Raw genomic sequence first — 19,844 nt, forward strand, 5'->3', positions numbered from 1 at the left:
ACTTTAGTAAGCAGGGAGAAAAGAGACTCTTGACGCTGGCACACGTTGTGTTTATTACATGCAGAAGGGACAACAAAAAAACTACCAAACTGTGATTGAATATCCTCTTAACGTCACATGAATGAGCAACAGTAACGTTTCATAAAAGACTTTGTTTATGTTACTGGTGCAAGCGACTGGGAAACGGTCAGAACCACAACACCGATGCACTGAGCTGTAAAAACGGCCGTTTCACTGCATGACCACCAACCTCCCGCGCGGTTATTAGCAATTTGTATGTTAGCATGAGAGGTTAGCACTTTTATTTACTTATGGAAGTATTTTTCATGTGGTGGGACAAACTGAACCTCATGACAGGCCGGTTTTGGCGCACTGTCCCCTCATGGTCATGGTAGCCACCCAACAGTAAAACAACAACCTCGTGTTCTGCGTTTTTGTGAAGATTCATTTCCACAGGCTTTTTTTTTTTTTTTCATTTGTTTATATTTTGGATATTTAAGTCATCCTGCTCAGGGATGCATCACACCAGATTTTTTGCCGACATTTTGCCTGTTGTTTGATCGTCGATACTTATGGATGTCAACATTACCAACACAAAAGCAAGTTTATATGTATTCTCATTTTAATTATACTGGAAATCCTGTGGAGATTCTGGCAGGTCATCACTGTTGCTACGGGCTGTTGGGTTCCAGCCACATGCTCTTGCTCCTGGTTCCACCCGGTGAGTCCTTAAGAACGTGTCGCCTTGTTCTAACCCCCACATAAGTGATTTAGGCTACAGGATGCTGAGTGTTCCTGATTGTTTTCATTTTTCTGTCAGTGTCTCTACGTAGTTTATTTAATCAGAGCCTGTAAATAACATCTACATCCACCTTGTAAATCAGGGGATTTTTCAGGGAATGATTTAGAAACGGTGACCTCATCCTAATGACCACAATATTTCCTCTGCCGCCTACGTGTTCAGGTCAACTTCTTCTTCTGGGAGAGGAGATTCGGCAGGATTACGTAGTTTTACTTCTGTTTTTTGCTTCTGTTTACTTAGAAGAACTGAAAAATACTGACTGTCAGCCCAGCGTACAGGGCTGTATTTCACAATGGTGAGAAAGATCCCAAGCTCAAGTGCGTCAACAAAACTTTTTTTGTGTGTGTAATTTGGAACCAAAAGAAGTGAATTTAAAAAAAAAAAAAAAGACAAGTCTCAGAATACAAAAGATAGAGTCAAGATGGATGAAAAATCTACAGAGGAGTCAATGCATGACAGTGTGCCTCCGCCAGAGAGCAACAGTTATTTTATGCAGTTCCTCTCTGCACACAACCAGCTGAATGCAACAAGCAGGGGCTGGCCGAGTCTCACCGATTGCAAGTCCTCCAGTGGAGGTGAGACGGAGTTTTCAGCTGCCCCTGCTTCCAACTCCTCTCTGCTGGAGTCTGCAGCGGCATTCATGGAGTCTACGGCCCACAAGTCCTGCACTTTAGAAGAGGTCACTGCTAAAACTGGGGAGGAAGCAGAAGAAAACATTTTGCAAATTGTTTGTCTTTGACAAGTCCGGTCAGTCATGGGTGGACAAAGGCCCAGGGTCCCTGAGGCTAAATGACCTGGTGGGGACAGATGATAAAAAGCAGTCCCGTCTGGTGATCAGGGCCAACGGCAGCCTGCGGGTGCTGTTGAACACCACCCTTTGGCCCCAGATGAAGGTGGACAAGGACGGTACCAAGCGACTGAGGATCACTGCCATGGACGCAGAGGACCAGAGGGTCAAGGTCTATCTGATGTTCCTCACGATGTGGAGCAGCTGGCTTTGGGGATACAGAGCCGGATTTACACCCTCGCTGCCACTACCAAGGAGGACTCGGATTATGACCCTGAGGCTGAGTGGTAAAAGGACACCGGGAAGAACTTCTCCACTCAGGCCCAGGCTGGATTCAGGATGACAGCCTGCTAAGAAGCTACTGACGGCATCTCCACGGACATCCCTGACCAACATGGACCTCCAGACCAGACATGAGAAGATGAGCTCCAGGAAAAAATCCCCCTGTTCTGTGGGCTGGGCTGGAGGTTTACCTTTATTACCTTTCTGTGAATATAGTAAAGAGTAGAATTAACCCTCTCCTATCCCAATATTATGTTTTTATTGCTTTTATGTGTGGTTGCTACTCTGTCCAGAAGGCCGACTGAAGGTAAGATGCAGCAGGCCTGAGCGTCCTGTCCCGCTACAGAGTTGTGGTGATTCAGAGCGCTCCCTGGGAGACACGTACACACGCTCGAATTATCTTTGCAGGTTGATGTGTGAGCCAACAAGGACGGAACATGCTCAACCTATCAGAACACACTCCTTCTCCCAGGCTGGCTCGTGGAGAGGAGGAGGGGTGATGAAGATCCGGCAGAAGCCTGGTGATCTCCTTCAGGTTCTTGGAGTACTCCTGCAGAGGAACGTGCTGCTGAGGGTTCTTACCTACACAACAGGAACATCAAAAGGAATGATCAGCTTAACAAGAACTTTATCAGGACCCGTAATCCTCATGGGGACCACAGACCAGTCAGGTCCAAAGTTCAGGTCTGAGTTCCTGGTCAAAGTTAAGAGGTAAGGTCTGAACTGAGGGCACCCAACAATTCTCTATGAGCAAGAACATCCTGCTGCGCCTTCCTTTTGACAGGCAGGAACGAGGAGCAGACCCAGGATCAGTGGGGACGGAGAAAGACACATACAGAAGGAAAGAAAGGGACAGAGATAGAGGAGGAGAGACTGATGGAGAGACTGATGGAGAGACAGGGACGTACGTGAGCAGGTGGTGCAACGGGTGGCCGCTTGAGCCTCTTCAGGCCTGGAGCCTCCTCCAGCAGCATCCAGGATCTGGCATGAGGGGAGCCCGAAGGTTCCGGAGAAGAGGACGAGTTAGAAACACATATGAGGACAGAGGGGAGGAGAGAGAAGCCCAGTGCACCATGGGAGATGCCCCGGCAGTCTAAGCCTGGGCTGTTCCTTCCCGACAGCTGGATGTCACTCAGATATGTGAGGTGGGACTCACACGAATCCTGACATTAAAAAAAGTTGGCACCAGAGATCGAAATGTCCTTCGTTGAAATCTTTTTTTTTTTTTTTTTAGGACCTTGGGTCAGCCTGGTACAAGTGAGAGGGTGCGGCTCAGAAATGTGATAAGGGAAGTGGGTTTCCGGAGGGGTTTGAAGCACTACCCCCCCCCCCCCCCACACACACACACACACACACTCTCTCTCCCTTTTGATCTCCTGCATTACCCTGTAGCTTCTGCTTATTTAAGGTCGACCTTGGGTCATGAGTCATCGTGTGATTGGAAAAAAAAAAAAAAAAAAAAGAACAAGCCAAAACCCCCTAAGAGGCCACAGTTCGGAAATGGGGAAGGCTGGTTTCACTTTCAGCTCTCCTCGTCCATAAACGAGCTGAGGGCGCGAGATGCTGCGCTCCCCCGCGTGTTTCGGTGGAATCTGTTACTTTCAATTTCTGTCCAACAACGAGCACTCGTCCTCTGTCAGCCGTGGACCGGAGACCATGTTCCTCTCCAGGGTGCTGCTGTCCGCGGCTCTGCTGACTTTTCAGCGCGACTCCTGTGGATCCGCTTGCTGTGAGTGTTTCTGTCTCTGCACTCCCATCCCTTCAGAAGCTTCCAGAAGAAAACATGTGTCTTCTTTTATCATTTTTTTTTTTTATGGAAAGTGAATTTGTAAGGTTTGTTTTTTTTTTAGCTACTAACTAGCACCAGTGTCCTCTTCCTATATTTCCTCCGTGTTTTGTGTACCTGGTGTATATTTACTGTTAATTATGTGATGAAATGTGGAGTCCCCTTGGATGTGAGAAGTACTGCTATCATTACATAGATTTGTTGCTGCTATTCTAGTGGGATATTTAGGCTGTGCTCTGGTTGTACCACACTCAATTATGCTGATCCCATTAAGTTTACTTTAACAGTACTTGTACAAAAAAAAAAAAAAAAAAAAAATTAAACCAAAAACTACTAATGTTGAATTTAGAGACCATTTAAGGTTGCCTAGCAACAGCAGAGATATTCTATAACCATCTCCTCTGTATCTACTTTTCTGGAAGGACAAATGCTACGACTTTTTTGGTGAATACACAAACAGAAACGCTGTTAAAAGATAAACTGAAGAGTGTTGAATACTTGGACAGTTCATCCATTGCCCCATCCATCATTTGCACTTTTATTTTTATTTTTGTTCACAGGCTTAACAGGCTTTTATTTTTCTTCCAGTGTGGAACTGTACAGATATGCCGGTATTCACGCCGTCCAGGTTGGTGGTGAAGTTCGGTGACCCGACCTCTGCGATCTGCAACCCTTGTCAGCGGGATTGCATCGGCAGACACTTCGGCTTGGAAAAAAAAGTGGGGGAGGTCACAATGAACACAACCACGATTTTTTGGAAGGTTAACAAAACGACCCAGTGGGATGCGTCGCCAGACTGCTACTATAACAACGCCAACAATGTCCAGTGCTGTGCCAGTCTGAACGTCACCGTCTATCGTAAGTGAAGCTGACGTTGAACAACGGTGTCATTCACGTTCACGAGTGGCGAGCGGAACGACCGTCTCAGTCTCGGTCCTCTGAGTTGATGCGTGGAAATACATAGAACCTTTTAAAAACTGGTTCTAAAGATAACGAGGAACACGTGCCAAAATACCTGAATTCCTCGCAAGAAAATAAAGTGTGACAGAATCACATGAAAATGGAACGTTGGATGGCGTAGTGAACGCTTCACTTTTGCATCTCTAGTATTCAGAGTAGATGCACTTTACTGTCTAGGCTTGACGTGATATCACAGATAGTAGTAGTAGTAGTAGTTGTAGTAGTAGTTGTAGTAGTAGTAGTAACAATGGTGCAGTGGTCAGCACTGTCGCCTCACAGCTATAAGGTTCAGGTTCGAGCCCTGGCTCCAGCACAGGATCTTTCTGGGTGAGTCTCCATGTTCTCCCTGTTCCTGCTGGGTTCTCTCTGGTACTCCAGCTTCCTCCACAGTCCAAAGACATCAAGAGAGGACCAGGTTAATCCAGACTCTAAATTGACCGTAGGCGTGGCTGGGAGAGCCAATGGTTGTCTGTCTCTATGTGTTGGCCCTGCCATGGACTGGTGACCTGTCCAGGGGGAAGGCTGCTGGGATAGGCTCCACCCCCCACACCCCTTAACAGGATAAGAGGAAGAATGGATGGATCGTGGTAGTAGCAGTAATAGGATGTAGTCTGCCTCAGTCTTGTTCAAAAGCCTGTCATGTTACTCATTCATGGGCTGTCCACCAAGATCGCCATGGTAACGGGCAGTAGCTAGCAGCTGGTGGGCCTGTGCAGCTTTCTAGTTGAACAGGAAAATCGAATCCGTGGTTCGACAGGCTGGAACTTATCGAGCGCTTAAGATGGGTTCTGAATCAAAAGTTTGTCCGCTTGCGCGCAATGTTTGAATTAACGGGGCTGGAAATGTTGGAACTAAAAAGAGAAATTAAGGCACGTTTTGTTGTTTGTTTAAAAAAATAATCATAGCAAATAAAGTTTATTGAGTAGATGCATTTGCATAATAACAACTGTTGTGTGTCTTCTCCTCAGAGCCTCCAAAATCGGTCTCCATCAGCCTTTTAAATCACTCGGGACCGCTGACGGAGGGTCAGACGTACACGCTGCAGTGCACCGTTTGCGACGTTGCTCCGGTTAAAGACCTCACCGTGACCTTCTACAGAGAACAGACAGAACTGGAGCGAAGCAGCACGAAAAACGGAACGGACGCAAAGACACCGGTCAACGCGACCTTCACTTACATTGTCAAAGCCAGGAAAGAGGACCGCGGGTCCAGGTTCAGTTGTAAGGCCAAGCTGGAGCTGGAATCTGATGAACGGCTGATTGTTGTTGAGAAGGAATCGATAACAACGCCCTTGGATGTCCACTGTGAGTCTGACAACACGCTTCATCTATGGGCAAAGGTGGTTTTCTTGCTGCAGGTAAAACGATATCAGGGACTTTTTTTTTTTTTTAAGTTTTCGGCATCTTGTCTTCTTTCAAACTTGCCTGAAAAGCAGAGTTTGAAGGTGATTTCTGGTTGAGACAAACTCAAGGAATCCCGAAATTGTTTTCTGAATGTACAACATTCATTTAAACAAAATGAAGAAGTGGCAACTTAATTCAGTGAGAAAAAGAAGACTTTGTGTACTTTTGGTATCGTTTCACCTCCGACTGCAACCGGTACTTGCCATAAAAGTGGTACCAGTTTGAGACGGGGACCTAAATAACCCAAAACCCTTGAGGTCAACGAGAGAGCAATTATAAAACTTAGAAAAAGGACACACGTTGCAAAAAGTCTGATCTATTCAAACGTATTTGTCTTATTTCTACTCAAACTGTCTCATTACACCAAATATAAGAGAGAATCTTATCACCTCAGTTAGATGAAGGGGCCGCATTCCTGACAATGTGAGCTTTTTTCCATGAATATTAAGTGTAAATTTGATTTATTCCACTGACAAATCATTTCTCTCACTACGAGCAGGAACATGTGACATAATCTGCCCGCAGAGGAAACAAAATTCAGTCAGTAACGGATTCTGTCCAGTAATGAGTGCAGTGGGATAATTTGACAAGAACATTAGTCAAATACACTGTTGAAGATTTGTGATAAGATGCAACATAAATGCCCAAAAAATAAATTAAACAAATTCCACATTCCAAAACTTTGTTTGAATCCACTGCCAAAAAAAAAAAAAAAGTCCGTTTTTTCATTTCCAGTTGAAATATCTCAGTACACTTGAATCAGGTTCCTCATGAGTCACAAATACTTCTTTTACAAGATGTTTTCCTTGTATAGTTTACTACAACTACTACAACTACGACTACTACAAGTACTGTATTTGTGTTTACAGATAAGCCTTTGCCCCCAGTCCCGACACCTTCGGTTCTAATCACCGTCAAAGCTGGAGATCTTCTCCAACTGAACTGCTCCTCGGAGGGAAACCCCGAACCCTCGTACCTGTGGACGCTCCCGCCAGGGGATCGCACCTCTCACCGAGGCAGCGTTCTCAGCATCCAGCCGGCAACCACCAAGCACAGTGGGTGCTACGTCTGTTCCGTCAGCAACCCCCTGGGGAGCGTCAGTGTTCAGTATGAAGTCGATGTCCAAGGTGAGTTTAGGGCATGAAAGTTATCACAGACCCGGTAACGGTTTTGATGTCAGATCAGTATCTGCTGAAGTTGGCACGCGAATCAGCTAACGCCATTTTTTTTCTTGAATACATCGCTTTGTACCTCAGGTGGGGTATCAGACCTGGTTTGGCCTGCAGTCAGACCCCAGGAACCCCCCCTCCCCACACACACACACACACACACAGATTCACAAACGTATTCAGAATTTCCAAAGATGCTGTGCACAGCACTTCTTTAGTGACAAGTACAGTAAGGATAAGCGCGCTACGTTCAGCAGGCACCCCTGTACAACTGAGTCTGCTTTGATTTGTAGTATCAGTTTCAGTATCAGTATCAGTTTGATGTGTAATAAGTCTGTGACCCCCCCCCCCCCCCCCCCTATCTCTCTACAGTCAGCTACATTTACTACATCATTGCAGCCGTGCTAGGAGGACTTCTTTTGCTGGGCCTTGTCATCACTGGCGTGGCCATCCACATCAGGAACAAAAAACAAAAGGGAAAGTACAACCTGATGGAACTGGTGTCAGGTTGCTGTACCTGCTTCAAGTCCGGGGGCAGGGGGCGGGTTCCTCAGGATGCGTTTCCTCTGTGAGCTGCTGCTACTTGTATTGTCTGTCTAATTGATTTTTACACAAAGGGAAAGCACACGAATGTCAACGCGGAGGTGAAAAAGCCATAGATACAAACATCATAACCCCTTCGCTCCAACGGAGCCCCATCCCCGCAACAATACCACTGCACTGCATCGTAAATACATGGTCGCAATAACACAGGAAAGAAAGAAAGAGGAAAAAAGAAAAAAAAAGGAAAAGAGAGTAAAGAATACAATAATAACTAAAGCGAAACAGTGTCATCAATCAGGAGTGGTCCTTGTGGGTTATAAAGCACACTCAGCACGGGATCAGTCCCACCAAACACCAGCTTCGGTGATATCTAACCTCTCTGCATAGTTTAAGAAAGGCTCCCAGGTAGTATGAAACGTTTGGAGGCATCCCCTCGTGGAACAGCGAATCTTCTCTAATACCAAATGATGCAAAAGGTCATTGAGCCACATCTTAAAGGAAGGGGGAAGTTTCTCCTTCCACTTGAGGAGTATCAGTCGCCTCACTATGAGAGCTGTGAATGCTGTCATGTTTGCTGCCTGGCGCTTCAGGTGAATATCTGATGGGGCGGCTCCATATATGGCAGTGGCGGCGGATGGTTCCATAGGCACCTGACTTGTAAAACATCTCAAAGAGTTTTAAACATTGACTGCCAGAAACTGTCTAGCGTCAAACAGAACCAGAACATGTGTGATAGGGTGGCTGGCACCAGTCCGCGCCTGTCACAGACACATACGTTTTATTTCGGTTTCACCGCGTAGCGCCAAAGCCAGTGGGTCAATCGCAATGACGAAAAGGAGGGGCCACAGGGGACAGCCTTGTCAGGCGCCACGACGGAGAGGGGAATAGGAAGAGAGGTTGTTATGTTTACGTTGAATGTCAGCGTTAGGATTGTTTGTCTCAACAACTGTTTTGTTTTGTTTTTTTAGGTGTATATTTTTTTATAATTATTGCTTACAGGTAAGAAATGTCTCACTTTTATGGTTTTCCTACTCGGCTCCACTTGTCTCCCATAGCCTTGTAAGCTACCGATGACACTTCCAGGATGATCTGCGCCCTGACAACACAGTAGTTACACGCCTCGCACTCGATGTGCTTATAATCGCCCCGCAAACGCAAACCGATGCGATGGTCCTGTCTTTGCAAGCTACTACTGATAGTGGGGAGGATGTGGGTGTGAGTGTGTGTGCGTGACCGCGGCCTTCCAGAGGAAACACACGTGTATCCTGGTCTCAGGAGCAAAGGACAAGCACTTCCGTGTTTTTATAGGGGAAGTGGGTCATAACTTTAACATGCAGTATCCTGATATGTGACTGTGACGTGCCTGAAAGGGTTGCATTAGCTGTAGACAGCGGTTGAGTAAAAATAATTGCTGTCTACTACTACTACTAGCACTACTACTACTACTACTAGCACTACTACTGTACTGGTACCACCATCTAATCATGAAGTCTGCCCTCCCGTATGGAAATAAACCAAACTTCAACAATGTTACGAAGCTCAGTGCTCCCTTTGCTGAATGATATGTAATGTGTCCCTGGGTCAAATGACGTGAAAAAAGAGGACTCATTTTGCAATAAAATTGATTTGTAAATTGAAAATAGTGATCGTGGGCTGTAAAATACAATTTTTTAAAAAAAAGAAGAAGAAGTGTGTTTTATCTGACTTGTCCAGTGATGGACAATTACATCATCGTCCCCCAGGTCATGTGACATGGAGGATGTTCAACTGAGAATTTCTTTTAGATAAAAATATTTCAACTTTATGAGGGCAGTAAAATAAAATAACAAGAGATGCGTCTTGGGTTTTTTTTCACAGTCCAGGAGTAGAATCTGGTATTTGGAGTAATAGAAGCCATTTAGAAACAGAACGGTGACGTTTTCATGTAAATGCTCATACAGGAGACGGTAAAAAGCCGGAGGGAGCGGTATTTCCGGTTTAAGAATCAAATCTGGTATGTCACATGACCCGGAATCTGTTTTTGAAGGGAAGATAAGTTTTGTATTATTTATTGATTACAGGAGGCAATACAATTAAAATAGAAAACAATGAAGTCATAATTACACGACACGAGAGTCCGCGTGTGCGGGTTGTTTATGGATTAATATTCATGACGAGAGTACTACCGGATTCTGATTGGATGAGAGGCAGCACGTCATGAATATTAACGAGATCAAGCCACAACAACGAGCTAACGGCGCTCCGGAGGAGTTAACGGAGGATTTCCTTCCATGACTCGTTAAGCGGATCAGGAGACAAGTAAACTCTGGCTTGTACCCGCCATCTTGGTGTAGTCCCCCGCAGCATTTGATCGAGACCGAGCCCCCCGAGGATTGAGCTGGAGGATGAGCACCGGAGCGGGTATCGACTACAGCGCCTGGGACCACATCTACGTGTCGGACGATGAAGACGTGACCAGCCCGTACGTGGAAACAGCGAGCTTGTTCCGAATGAGACACCGGGTCAGCCTCCGAACGTGTTGTAGCCGTGATGTCTGCAGTTGTTCACCTGGTTAGTTTCACCTGTAGAGGCCGTTAGCACGCAGACCGGACCGCTCGATCCACAGCTCGACCGACAGGTGCGCGCGTCTCACCTGCGGTTCTTGAAACATCTCAAAATTCGGCTTCTAATATTTCAAAGATACCTCTTAAATCTAAATGGTTCCATCTGCAGCTAGATGGTTAATTTTTAAAATATTTTTTTCTTCCAGTTGACAGTTGTTTTTTTTAGCATAAAAACATAAAACAAAGTCACATGGCATGAAAACACACGGTACCGTCAAGTGTTTTACCAAATTATAAATGTTAGAATAAATAATAACATCTTAACTTAACAACACCTTAACTTCCATCGGACACGTGGTTCTGGTCAGAAACCTCCTCATACAGGGGTTCCCTCCACTGGATTGACATCATGTGAGGTGTGACCTTCCTGTTGTCATGACTACAGCTGCTACTTCAGTCAGTGGTGTCATACGGAACCATTCAGTAAGTCGTATTCCAGTATACCTGTAAGCTCTAATTTTGTGGTTCTGCTGGGGTGCAGAAGTTATTAGGGCCTGAGCCAGAAGGTACTTCTGGCGAAGACCCTATTATGTTTTATTGGGATCGTGTTTATCTTCTATGCACACGCACAGGTGTATGGACGGCTCATTAGCCCCGCCCTCCGAGAATTATCAAATAGTTCCAGTGTACGTTGAGATGTACTTCTGCTTGAAATAGAGAATCTGGGGACTTCATAACACGTCCTTGAGAATAACAGATTTTCCAAATATCTTATGCTGCTATGTGGTATTTTTATCCATACATCCATTTTCTATATCGCTTATCTGCTAAGGGTTGTGGGGGTGGAGCCTATCCCAGCTGACATTGGGCGAGAGGCGGGGTTCACCCTGGACAGGTCACCAGTCCGTCACAGGGCCATCAGGAGCCATTAGGGTTCAGTATCTTGCTCAAGGATACTTGGACGTGGTCACTGGGGGAAATGAGGATTGAACCAGCGACCCTTGGGTTGCTAGACGACCGCTCTTCCTCTGAGCCACGCTGCCCCTTTATATGCTATTTAAAAACAACAAAAACGAATTGACCTGAACCAAAGTGAAGAACATGAAACTAAAAGAGTGGAAGGAGCCGAAGCGTGGACCCTGAGCTCCCCAAACAACGAGGCATCAGAGCCTCCAGCTGTGGCACCGCAGTGGCTCCCCACCGGACGGTTTCAAATATAAAGGTTTTATATGAGTTAATGAATTAAATAAATGCGCCTGTCAACATGCGCTAACTTTCAAACAGGGTTTGAAAATTCACATTTCTCAGCTGCAGTAGCCAAACTCCATCTGTGCAGCTCCGATTGCGTGTGGCTAATGAGTTTAACTGGTGCTTAGTGGTCACGTGACTTGTGTAGTGGAGGTTTCTAGAGTGACCGTAGTCCCTAGCATGTCCCTGTCTTTGTTTTGTGTCTGCCAGCTGCATCGCACAGCTGTAGGGACGTTCTTCCAACTGACAAATTCTTAACTGGTTTGACCCAAAACTGGTCACAGGGGATCTGGACGACCAAATTTGGAGTTCCTCTAACTGGTTGGGGATGTGGTGTGAGTTGTTTTTTGTTGTTGTTGTTGTTGTTCTGCTGGATGGGTGAACAGAAAGTGCTGGTGATGTATTCTAATAACTGTCAACCGTGACCATCACGGGTTAACTTTTGTAAGTTTTGATGTAAAAATCAAGCCCAGAAATGCAGTCAGACACAAGAACAAGACTGTTGTGTACGATAAAGAACTGTTAATAATTAAGCAGCAAACATGTCATGACCACACTGAAATCTTCAAAATGTCAAACTTTCTTACTACGTCAGTAAAACCTTCCAGAAAACACCTGTATTTTTTGTTTCTTAACTCTTAACTGTGACTTCAATATGAAGTTCACGCTCACTATTTGGGCCCCGGAGGTTCACATTTCCACACGATGAGGAATGTTGCGCCAAAAAAAGGCTTTTTAAATATTTATGACCTCACAAATCCCGCTCGTAGACCCACATCTGAAAAAAAAAAAAGATTCAGCGAGCACAGAGGAATTTCAGCGCTGTTTGTTTTTCCTTTCTTCTTGTCAATCACTCTATTCTTTCCCCTCTCAGCATCTCTCTTGTAACTTTGACTCGTCCCTTTTTCTTCCAAACAGGCCCGGCTGGAGAAGATGGTTGACCTTCAGCAGAGAGGAGAAGATCTGGAAAACAACTTTGCCGACTGCATGGAGTTGTTAGAGCGAACCCAGAGACGGCTCCAGGAGCTCCAGGAAGCAAAGAAGCAGGGAGAGGAGGAGGAGGAGGAGGAGCTGAGGAAGATCCAGACCGAGCTTAGCAAGCTAAAGAAGGATAAAAAATCGTTTGAAAAGCTGATAGAGGAACACAGACAAGAGGAGAAAAAACTTCCCTGGAATGTGGACACAATCAGCAAAGAGGGTTTTAGCAAGGTGAGTCACGGCCGCCAGCGGGAAGTGCGTCTCATGCTCCGATGTATTTATGCTCATTTGTTCCTCAGAGTGTTCTCAACATCGGACCACCATCGAAGGAGGAAACGGAGCCAGAGAGGGTGGAGAAGCGCGAGGAGGAAATCCAACTCTTTGGTAGGACTGCGTTTGTTGATGAAACTCTCTTATCACCTGTGTTTCTCTAAACAACCTTGAAACAAACTTCGTTTTGCGATGACTGAAATTAGCCAGTGCAAAAATAAAGCACTTTCACTTTTGGTGAGACATGACGATATGATAAAATGACTGAATGGTCATTTCCAGGCACAAATTAAAAGAAATAATCATGTTTTTAAAAGCTGTAGTACAAAGTCAAAACAGTACAGTAGTCGTAGTAGTAGTAGTAGTAGTAGTAGTAGTAGTAGTAGTTGTACAGTAAAAAGTGTGGTCAACATGAAACTCTTCGGAGTCTGTGTTTTCCCCGGCATGATTTCCTGGAGGAATCAATAACCAGTTCTTTAAGAGATGTGCCTGATGACAGCAGAGGCAAAACTGTTCAAGTAACAACTGCCGGCTGGTTGCTGTGGCGAAATAAAAAAAAAGAAAGAAGCTATAAATGATCCCATTTCCTCCTTTTCTCTCCTACAGTGGCAGGATGTCGGTAACGTCATGCCTCTGCCCTGTTTTGAATAGGAAAAAAATAATTATTCTCAGTCTCCCAGACAACCGTTCCGGCAGGACTCTGAACACGTTATCCCTCCTGCTCTGACAACACAACCTTTAGAATCCCATCTGAGGGCCGCGTGTTGTGTGTGACCCAGGAATGATGCGGCGGTGGGACGACAGTCAGAGGTATCTGTCCGACAACCCCCACCTGGTGTGTGAGGAGACGGCCAAGTGCCTCATTTCCACCTGCATTGACCATGAGATAGACAAGGTGAGTGTTTGTTACCACCTGTCAGGATAAGGGTGGCTAAGTAAAGGAACCGTCTCCGAGTTTCAGTCCGGGATGCAGACCCCCGCTCTTCCTTTAAGAGCAGACTTAAGACCTTCCTTTTTGATCAAGTTTATAGTCAGGACTGCTTAGGCCGGCCCTGAGATATGCTGCTACAGGCTTAGACTGCCGGGGGATCTCCCATGGTGCACTGGGCTTCTGTCTCCTCCTCTCTGTCGTCCTGTATGTGTCATATACTGTATAAATCATACTCATATGTGTTACTAACTCATCTTCTTCCCCTGAGCCTTCGGGCTCCCTGCATCCCAGCTGCTGCCCAGTGCTGCTGGAGGAGGCTGCAGACCTGAAGAGGCTCAAGCGGCCACCCGTAGCACCACCTGCTCACGTCCCCGTCTGTCCATCAGTCTCTCCTCCTTTATCTCTGTCCCTCTCTTTACCACTATATATCTGTCTTTCTCCCTTATCTTTCTTTTCTCTTTCTTTGAGACAACTTTTGCTGTGATTTGGCACCGTACATACAAACAAAACTGACCTGACTTGACCTGCCCTCAGTTCAGACCTGAACCAGAAACTCAGAAATGAAGTTCGGTCTGGACTGGTCTTTGTTTCCCCATGAGGACCAAGGGTCCTCATTAAGTTCTATAATAAATGAATTTCTAAATAAAATTGACTTGACTTGGCTAAAATATTTAGAGTTTGATGAATTTCCTCGTAGAAACACGCGCTGATGGAGCAGGTGGCCCACCAGGCCATCGTCGTGCAGTTCATCTTAGATCTGGCTCGCACTCTGAAGGTTGACCCGCGCGGCTGCTTCAGGCAGTTCTTCTCCAAGATCAAGGTGGGCAGTCGAACCAGAGTCCTGCGTGTCGGTCGGTGTGGATCGTTGCCTCATGTTTGTTTGTGCTTCTCTCAGACGGCAGACAAGCCGTACCAGGATGTGTTTGAGCGTGAGCTGGAGCTGCTGAAGGAGCGCATCCGCAGTTGTGCACAGATGCGTGTGCAGGAAGCTATGAAGGAGCAGGAGGAGGAGGACAGGCAGGAGAGACTGGGCCCAGGTGGTTTAGACCCTGTAGAGGTCTACAAATCTCTGCCAAAGGTAAATCACACACACACACACACACTTGCTGCCCACCTGCCGTCTGGTTCTGCTTCAGCGTTCTTCCGTTTGGAGTGAGTTTCTCTTTGCCACTGTTGTCCTTCACTTGCTCATCGATCTGCTCTGCATGTGAAGCGCTGTGAGAAAACTTCTGCTGTTCCTCATGAACAGATTTGGCTCGAGCTCATGAACACACCACTGTGTGTTAAAGTCTGGCGTGTAGGAGTTGTTCCCCCGCACATCAGGCTAGGAGGCACGCAGCAGAATATAGAAACGGAACAGAATAACAATAACTGACGACACTTTAAGGTTGAAACCCCATGTTTCCTATTTAAAGATACATTTCCAAGGAGATCCTGGTTTATTCCCAGTTTCATCAACGACATCCTCTTTACTCAGGGCCGGACACATGAATCACGAGGTTCTTCGGAATAAGGAAAGCAGCGGTGGGGCGTCTGGTTGCGTTTCAGAAATGTGGCAACATTGGTAGGCTTTAGAATCACGTGTCTGTTTCAGTCCCACATTTGATGTGTTAAAAGGCCAAGACGAACGGTGAAGTTGTAAGTTTTGAATTTACGCATCCAATAGTTGGAGCAAGTGTGTTCCAGATGTGAGGTGCGCAAAAACTGAATGGTCTTTGTCCGCGTTTGGATTTGGGACATGAAGCAACCTGAGAAGTTTGGACGGTTCGTAACGTTCTGGTGCAGATCAGAAGTACTCTGTTTTTTTCAAAACTTTTTTTTTTTTTTACCCACTTTTTCCAGGGATATAGCAGAGTTGTGAGTGTGTTGCTATGAAGCGTGTCGTCATTTCTGAATATCAGATCAGCAGAGTGACTCAGGCGCGAGTCTTTATCGTGTCTGGAATCCTGTATAAGTTGCTCAGCTGCAAGGGAAATTTAAAGATCGTTAAATGGAAGGAGAAACGCAGGCTTGAACAGGGCATCTGGGATATTTTCCTGCTCTGACGTGTCAGATATGTCGGGGGTGCTCACTCAGGCTGCGCGAGGCTCGCTGAGCACCAACTTACGCTGTGTTTTATAGGAAATGCAGAAGAGCTTCGATGAGAGGAACGTTCAGATGCTGCACGCGGCCATCAACCAGCTGGACCCTCAGGTCAGTAACCTTGATGTGATTCCTCATAAATTCAGTGATTCTGGAACTGTAAGGGTTGTGTTTGTGTGTCCTCAGGAGGGAAAGTATCACCTGATGAGGTGCGTTGACTCTGGTCTTTGGGTCCCTGACTCAGGAGAGGTGGACGACAGTGAGGAGGAGGAGGAGGAGGAGGAGGAGAAAGAAGATTGATTGATTGGATAACAAAGAACCAAAAGGATTCTCGAAGTGTAGCAGATCTCACTCACCTGTTCATGCTGCTTACACATGTAGCATCGGAGGTGTGTTCCACAGAGGAAACTCCTGGGTTGTTGGTAGCAAAACTGTTTAGTACTCGCAGATAGAAGTCATGTGATCACTAAGGCCCCTTTACCTCTTGCATCATTTCTTTATGATTCCAGAATGCAGAAAGAGCCAGCCTCATTTAGTTAGCATGAAGCTAAGCGAACAGCAAACAACAGTTACGGCAATAAAGCAAAACAAAACAACAACAGCAAAGCCGCCCAACAACCTCTCAAGCCCGTCGCCTCATACAAACTCCTTTAGACAGTCGGAGGCTCAGTGTCCATTCGCACTTGGATTTGAGCTCAACTTTACTGAACACTTTCAATGCAGCGCTTCAACACTGAGCAGTTCTGGTGTTAGCCATCAGTCACCATTAGCATCAAGCTAAATATATGTGGCTGGCTCTTCCTGCACTTTTGGTTCACAGGGAAGGGAAGAAGGAGGGAACAATCATCTTTGGGAGCGTGAGACACCTGTGAGTTCTTGAAAGGCAGAATGACACTCTTTGGGTGAAGTATCACTTTAAAGGCGGGCCTGAACCCAGCATGGAGGGGGCCGCCCCTCCATGCTGTCTCACTGATGTGTTTGTGGGAGAAATGAGAAGCTCCTGCATGTCAGGTGATCCTGAGCATTCTGACGTGAGGATAGGACTGAGGTATTGACAGCGCTGAGGCATAAAATTATACTGTAAAAGTATTTCTACATCCTCCTGTTCTTTGTCAACAAGGAAAGAAAATGTCTACCGTTCATAATCTTGACTTCTCCCTTTCATCGCTGTCATTAGTCACTGAATCAGTGTCATTAGCCAGCTGGACTGATTGCGATTCTGGTTAGTAATCGTCTCTAGTACCAGAGTTTCAGTTTTTAGTCGCTCGTGGCGCGTCTTTGCATGCTGTCACGTGGGGGATCCTGGGAGAGATAAGAACATTTGTTCCTCCTCAGATCTGCCACTGAACAAAGCAGCTTTGAAGAGCAGACGATAAAACTTCCGTTTTCAAAAATAGAAAAACAGGAAATTGACAAGGTCAGCAAAAGGCACAGATGTGCGATGTTGTATGTATCGTCCGTGTCTCTGGCGAGCAAGAGAAGCTGAGGACTTCCATCCTCAGGCATGATGCCAAAGAATCTTCGGTCATGTTTCCAAGTTTCATGCAAAACTGAAGTCAGTTTTCGTAGCTTTGATGTTATTATTAACCCATCGGTGGGTTTTGCGGTTTATGTCTCCCACAAAGGATCTGCATCTGTCGTTGGTGAACAGCGCCATCTCCTGTCTGCTCCTGATGATAGACACCCTGACCGCTCTAGCGTCACACACCTCACCAATCAGGTTTATAGAGGCTGAATTTTAGACCGCCATTATGTCACATACCTAATTCTTCATATTTGGTTTGTCTGACTTTCACCTGTTGATAAATCTGAGCCGCATCCAATTAGCTCATTTGTATCACCTGACCTTAATTTTACAGGAGAGTTTCCACTAATCTGTGCTCATCTGATAGTTTATTCTCCAGTCATGCCCAGACCGGTTGATGATAGTATAAACAAACTGAAAAATAAAATCGTAATGGAACATAATAGTCTTGGATAAAATTTAAGTTTGTGAACTTGCTCAAAGTTTAGTTCCTGTTTGGGTCTGAACCAGGAAGTTAGACGTGACCCGAGCAAACCGGTCAGGGCTCTGGTTATGGCTGATAAATACGCGGGTTTATATGGAATATTATCTGTGGTATCGTATTGCGGATTAGCGCTAAAAAGCAAACTGCGGGTCGAATTGTGCAGAGAGTAATTTCCGAAATATGAGGAGGACAAATAGATAGAATAGTGATACAGGTCTCTGCGTACTTCAGCATGTGGGTGTATTAATGTTGTGATAATCATCACAACATTAATACACCAAGCAAAGCAACCCTGGCGGAAAAAAAAAACCTCCTTCTTTTTGCTTCTTTTTCGTACGTAAGACATGACGGTGTGTCATGATTCTTTCACAGCGGTGTCTGTTGTTTTATGGCTACATGAACAGTAGAAATGTGTTTTATGTTTGCACTTTCTAGCCTCACCTGTTGTAAATGGCGTGCTCTCTCTTTTTGAGTTTGTTTTAGGAACAAATGTATTTAGTTGCGAAGTTATTCATTCATGTCCCCGACTTGTCATTTAGGATTTTCTTCTCTTGTAACTTCTGGAAATGAAGGTTTCAACTGTCACGTTTGTCAATGAAGTAAAAACTGGCGTGCTGAGCCAGACGTACAGTCTGATTCTGCCTGATTTATTAACTTTTCTGCTCTTTTCTGTGTATCCTGACTTATTTCCTGCCACACGCTTCTCTCAGCCGCCCTCCCTCATTGTCGTTTAATTAATTGCTGGGTTGCTCTCCCTCTCTCTCTCTGTCTCTCTCTCTCTCTCTCTCTCCTTCATAATTAATTGGTGGGTTTGATTTATTGGTCTGTGAAGGATTTTTTCAGGCAAAGCTTCTTTGTGCAGCCACTTTTGTAAATAGAAAACAATCAGTGCAGGCCCGGGGCATAAATCAAATCTAGATAATGCCTATAAAAGCTGACAGGTGGAGTAACACAGCAGCATCCCAGCTTCTTGCAGAAAGGCGTGTCTCTGTATTTGTGTGTTGTCTGGTAGTTTACGTGTTTTTTTTTGTTGTTGTTGTTTTTTTTTATGGCTGTAATTGTAACAGCCACTTGCTGCTCATTCTGAAGAAACAGTTCAGCCCAGACAATAAAACAACAGCAGTATGCATTGGCATCAGACACCAAATGAGATGTTTGTGTTTTGAATTTAAGTGAAATTAATTGCAAACCAGCATTTTAAAGCAGGGACTAAATTGAATAGGTTTGTTTTGTCAACCTGGGACAAAACAAAATGAGTTGGTGGTTAAATCGAGCCGACATCCTGGCTGTCATGATGAAAACAGGTAGAATCTCAACAAGTATGAATACCGACTGAAATGAAACCTTGACTGACGAATGGTCAAGTCTCCAGCTGAATCTCCCACCTCCTGTAAGATCGTCTCTCTTGTCGAGCAGAAACAAGAAGTCAAAATAAACTGTGGAGAAGTGATTTTTGAGTAAAAATGTAAACTATTCCCTAGTTCCATCTGTGGAATGTGTTACTTGTGTTTCATGATGGTAAATTGAATATTTTTGTTTTTGGGACTGTTGGCAAAACCAGTTTGAAGAGGTCATCTTGGGCTCTGGGAACGTTTTTCATTTTCTCGCCTTTTTAAAAAAAAAAAATTTTTAGACAAAATGTTGAATTAGTTTTCTAAGTGTCATCGCTCAGGAGGGAGAGTGGTTCAATCCCTGGTCACCTCCAGAGACCGTGAAGTGTCCTTTAGCAAGACACTGAGCTTCAAGTGTGTCCATCCTGTGCGCGTGTGGCGTTGTTCTGGTATAAATGTGTGCGAGTGGGAGGAAAGCTCTTAGCGAGGTAGAGGTGGTGCTGTATAAATGAAGTCTGTTTGCCATTGTTGCTATGAAAAGAGCGAAGCCATTAGCAGTCGCTTCAATACACTGTTGGTGTGTGGTATAATTCCTGTTTTAGTTCTCTGTGTCCTTGAATGACTGTAAAAGGACGTAGTCAGAAGGAATGAGGGAGGGTGGAAAAAAAGGAGAGTGAACATCAGGAGATGAGAACAATCACTGTGATGATGAAGAATATG

General features: G+C 45.3%; 2 protein-coding genes across 4 annotated transcripts; both read left to right on the forward strand.

Annotated features, from left to right (window-relative positions):
* The first annotated feature begins 1,826 nt into the window (after window positions 1–1,826).
* Window positions 1,827–9,618, forward strand: LOC147257851 (intercellular adhesion molecule 1-like). Its single transcript, XM_086210264.1, has 7 exons — window positions 1,827–2,178; window positions 2,280–3,016; window positions 3,106–3,600; window positions 4,246–4,515; window positions 5,586–5,921; window positions 6,890–7,147; window positions 7,562–9,618. Exons 3-7 carry the CDS (start codon window positions 3,432–3,434, stop codon window positions 7,759–7,761), a joined length of 1,233 nt encoding a protein of 410 aa, XP_086066390.1. The 5' UTR covers window positions 1,827–2,178; window positions 2,280–3,016; window positions 3,106–3,431; the 3' UTR covers window positions 7,762–9,618.
* Window positions 9,619–9,962: 344 nt separating this feature from the next.
* Window positions 9,963–19,753, forward strand: LOC147257852 (hsp90 co-chaperone Cdc37-like). Of its 3 annotated transcripts, none has more exons than XM_086212043.1 (8): window positions 9,963–10,233; window positions 12,442–12,732; window positions 12,801–12,885; window positions 13,551–13,666; window positions 14,400–14,522; window positions 14,598–14,780; window positions 15,824–15,895; window positions 15,971–19,753. In XM_086212043.1, the coding sequence occupies exons 1-8, from the start codon at window positions 10,117–10,119 to the stop codon at window positions 16,082–16,084; spliced, it is 1,101 nt and encodes a 366-aa protein (XP_086068169.1). In that variant the 5' UTR covers window positions 9,963–10,116; the 3' UTR covers window positions 16,085–19,753. The 3 variants fall into 3 exon arrangements, with proteins under 3 accessions (XP_086068169.1, XP_086068171.1, XP_086068170.1); XM_086212045.1 differs by having other exon boundaries at window positions 10,036–10,193; XM_086212044.1 differs by having other exon boundaries at window positions 10,068–10,282.
* Window positions 19,754–19,844: the final 91 nt, after the last annotated feature.

The sequence above is a fragment of the Aulostomus chinensis genome, chromosome 8, assembly GCF_037954235.1.
Source record: "Aulostomus chinensis isolate RoL2024-O1b breed Wild chromosome 8, RoL_Achi_v1.0, whole genome shotgun sequence".
Lineage (NCBI taxonomy): Eukaryota > Metazoa > Chordata > Actinopteri > Syngnathiformes > Aulostomidae > Aulostomus > Aulostomus chinensis.

Bases quoted from the DNA above. Each gene is read 5' to 3' on its own strand.
- LOC147257851 (XM_086210264.1), top strand. From the start codon at position 3,432: ATGCTGCGCTCCCCCGCGTGTTTCGGTGGAATCTGTTACTTTCAATTT. The intron at 4,516-5,585 runs GTAAGTGAAGCT...TCTTCTCCTCAG, and splicing joins TCTGAACGTCACCGTCTATC to AGCCTCCAAAATCGGTCTCC. The intron at 5,922-6,889 runs GTGAGTCTGACA...TTGTGTTTACAG, and splicing joins AACGCCCTTGGATGTCCACT to ATAAGCCTTTGCCCCCAGTC.
- LOC147257852 (XM_086212043.1), top strand. From the start codon at position 10,117: ATGAGCACCGGAGCGGGTATCGACTACAGCGCCTGGGACCACATCTAC. The intron at 13,667-14,399 runs GTGAGTGTTTGT...ATTTCCTCGTAG, and splicing joins TTGACCATGAGATAGACAAG to AAACACGCGCTGATGGAGCA. The intron at 14,523-14,597 runs GTGGGCAGTCGA...TGCTTCTCTCAG, and splicing joins AGTTCTTCTCCAAGATCAAG to ACGGCAGACAAGCCGTACCA.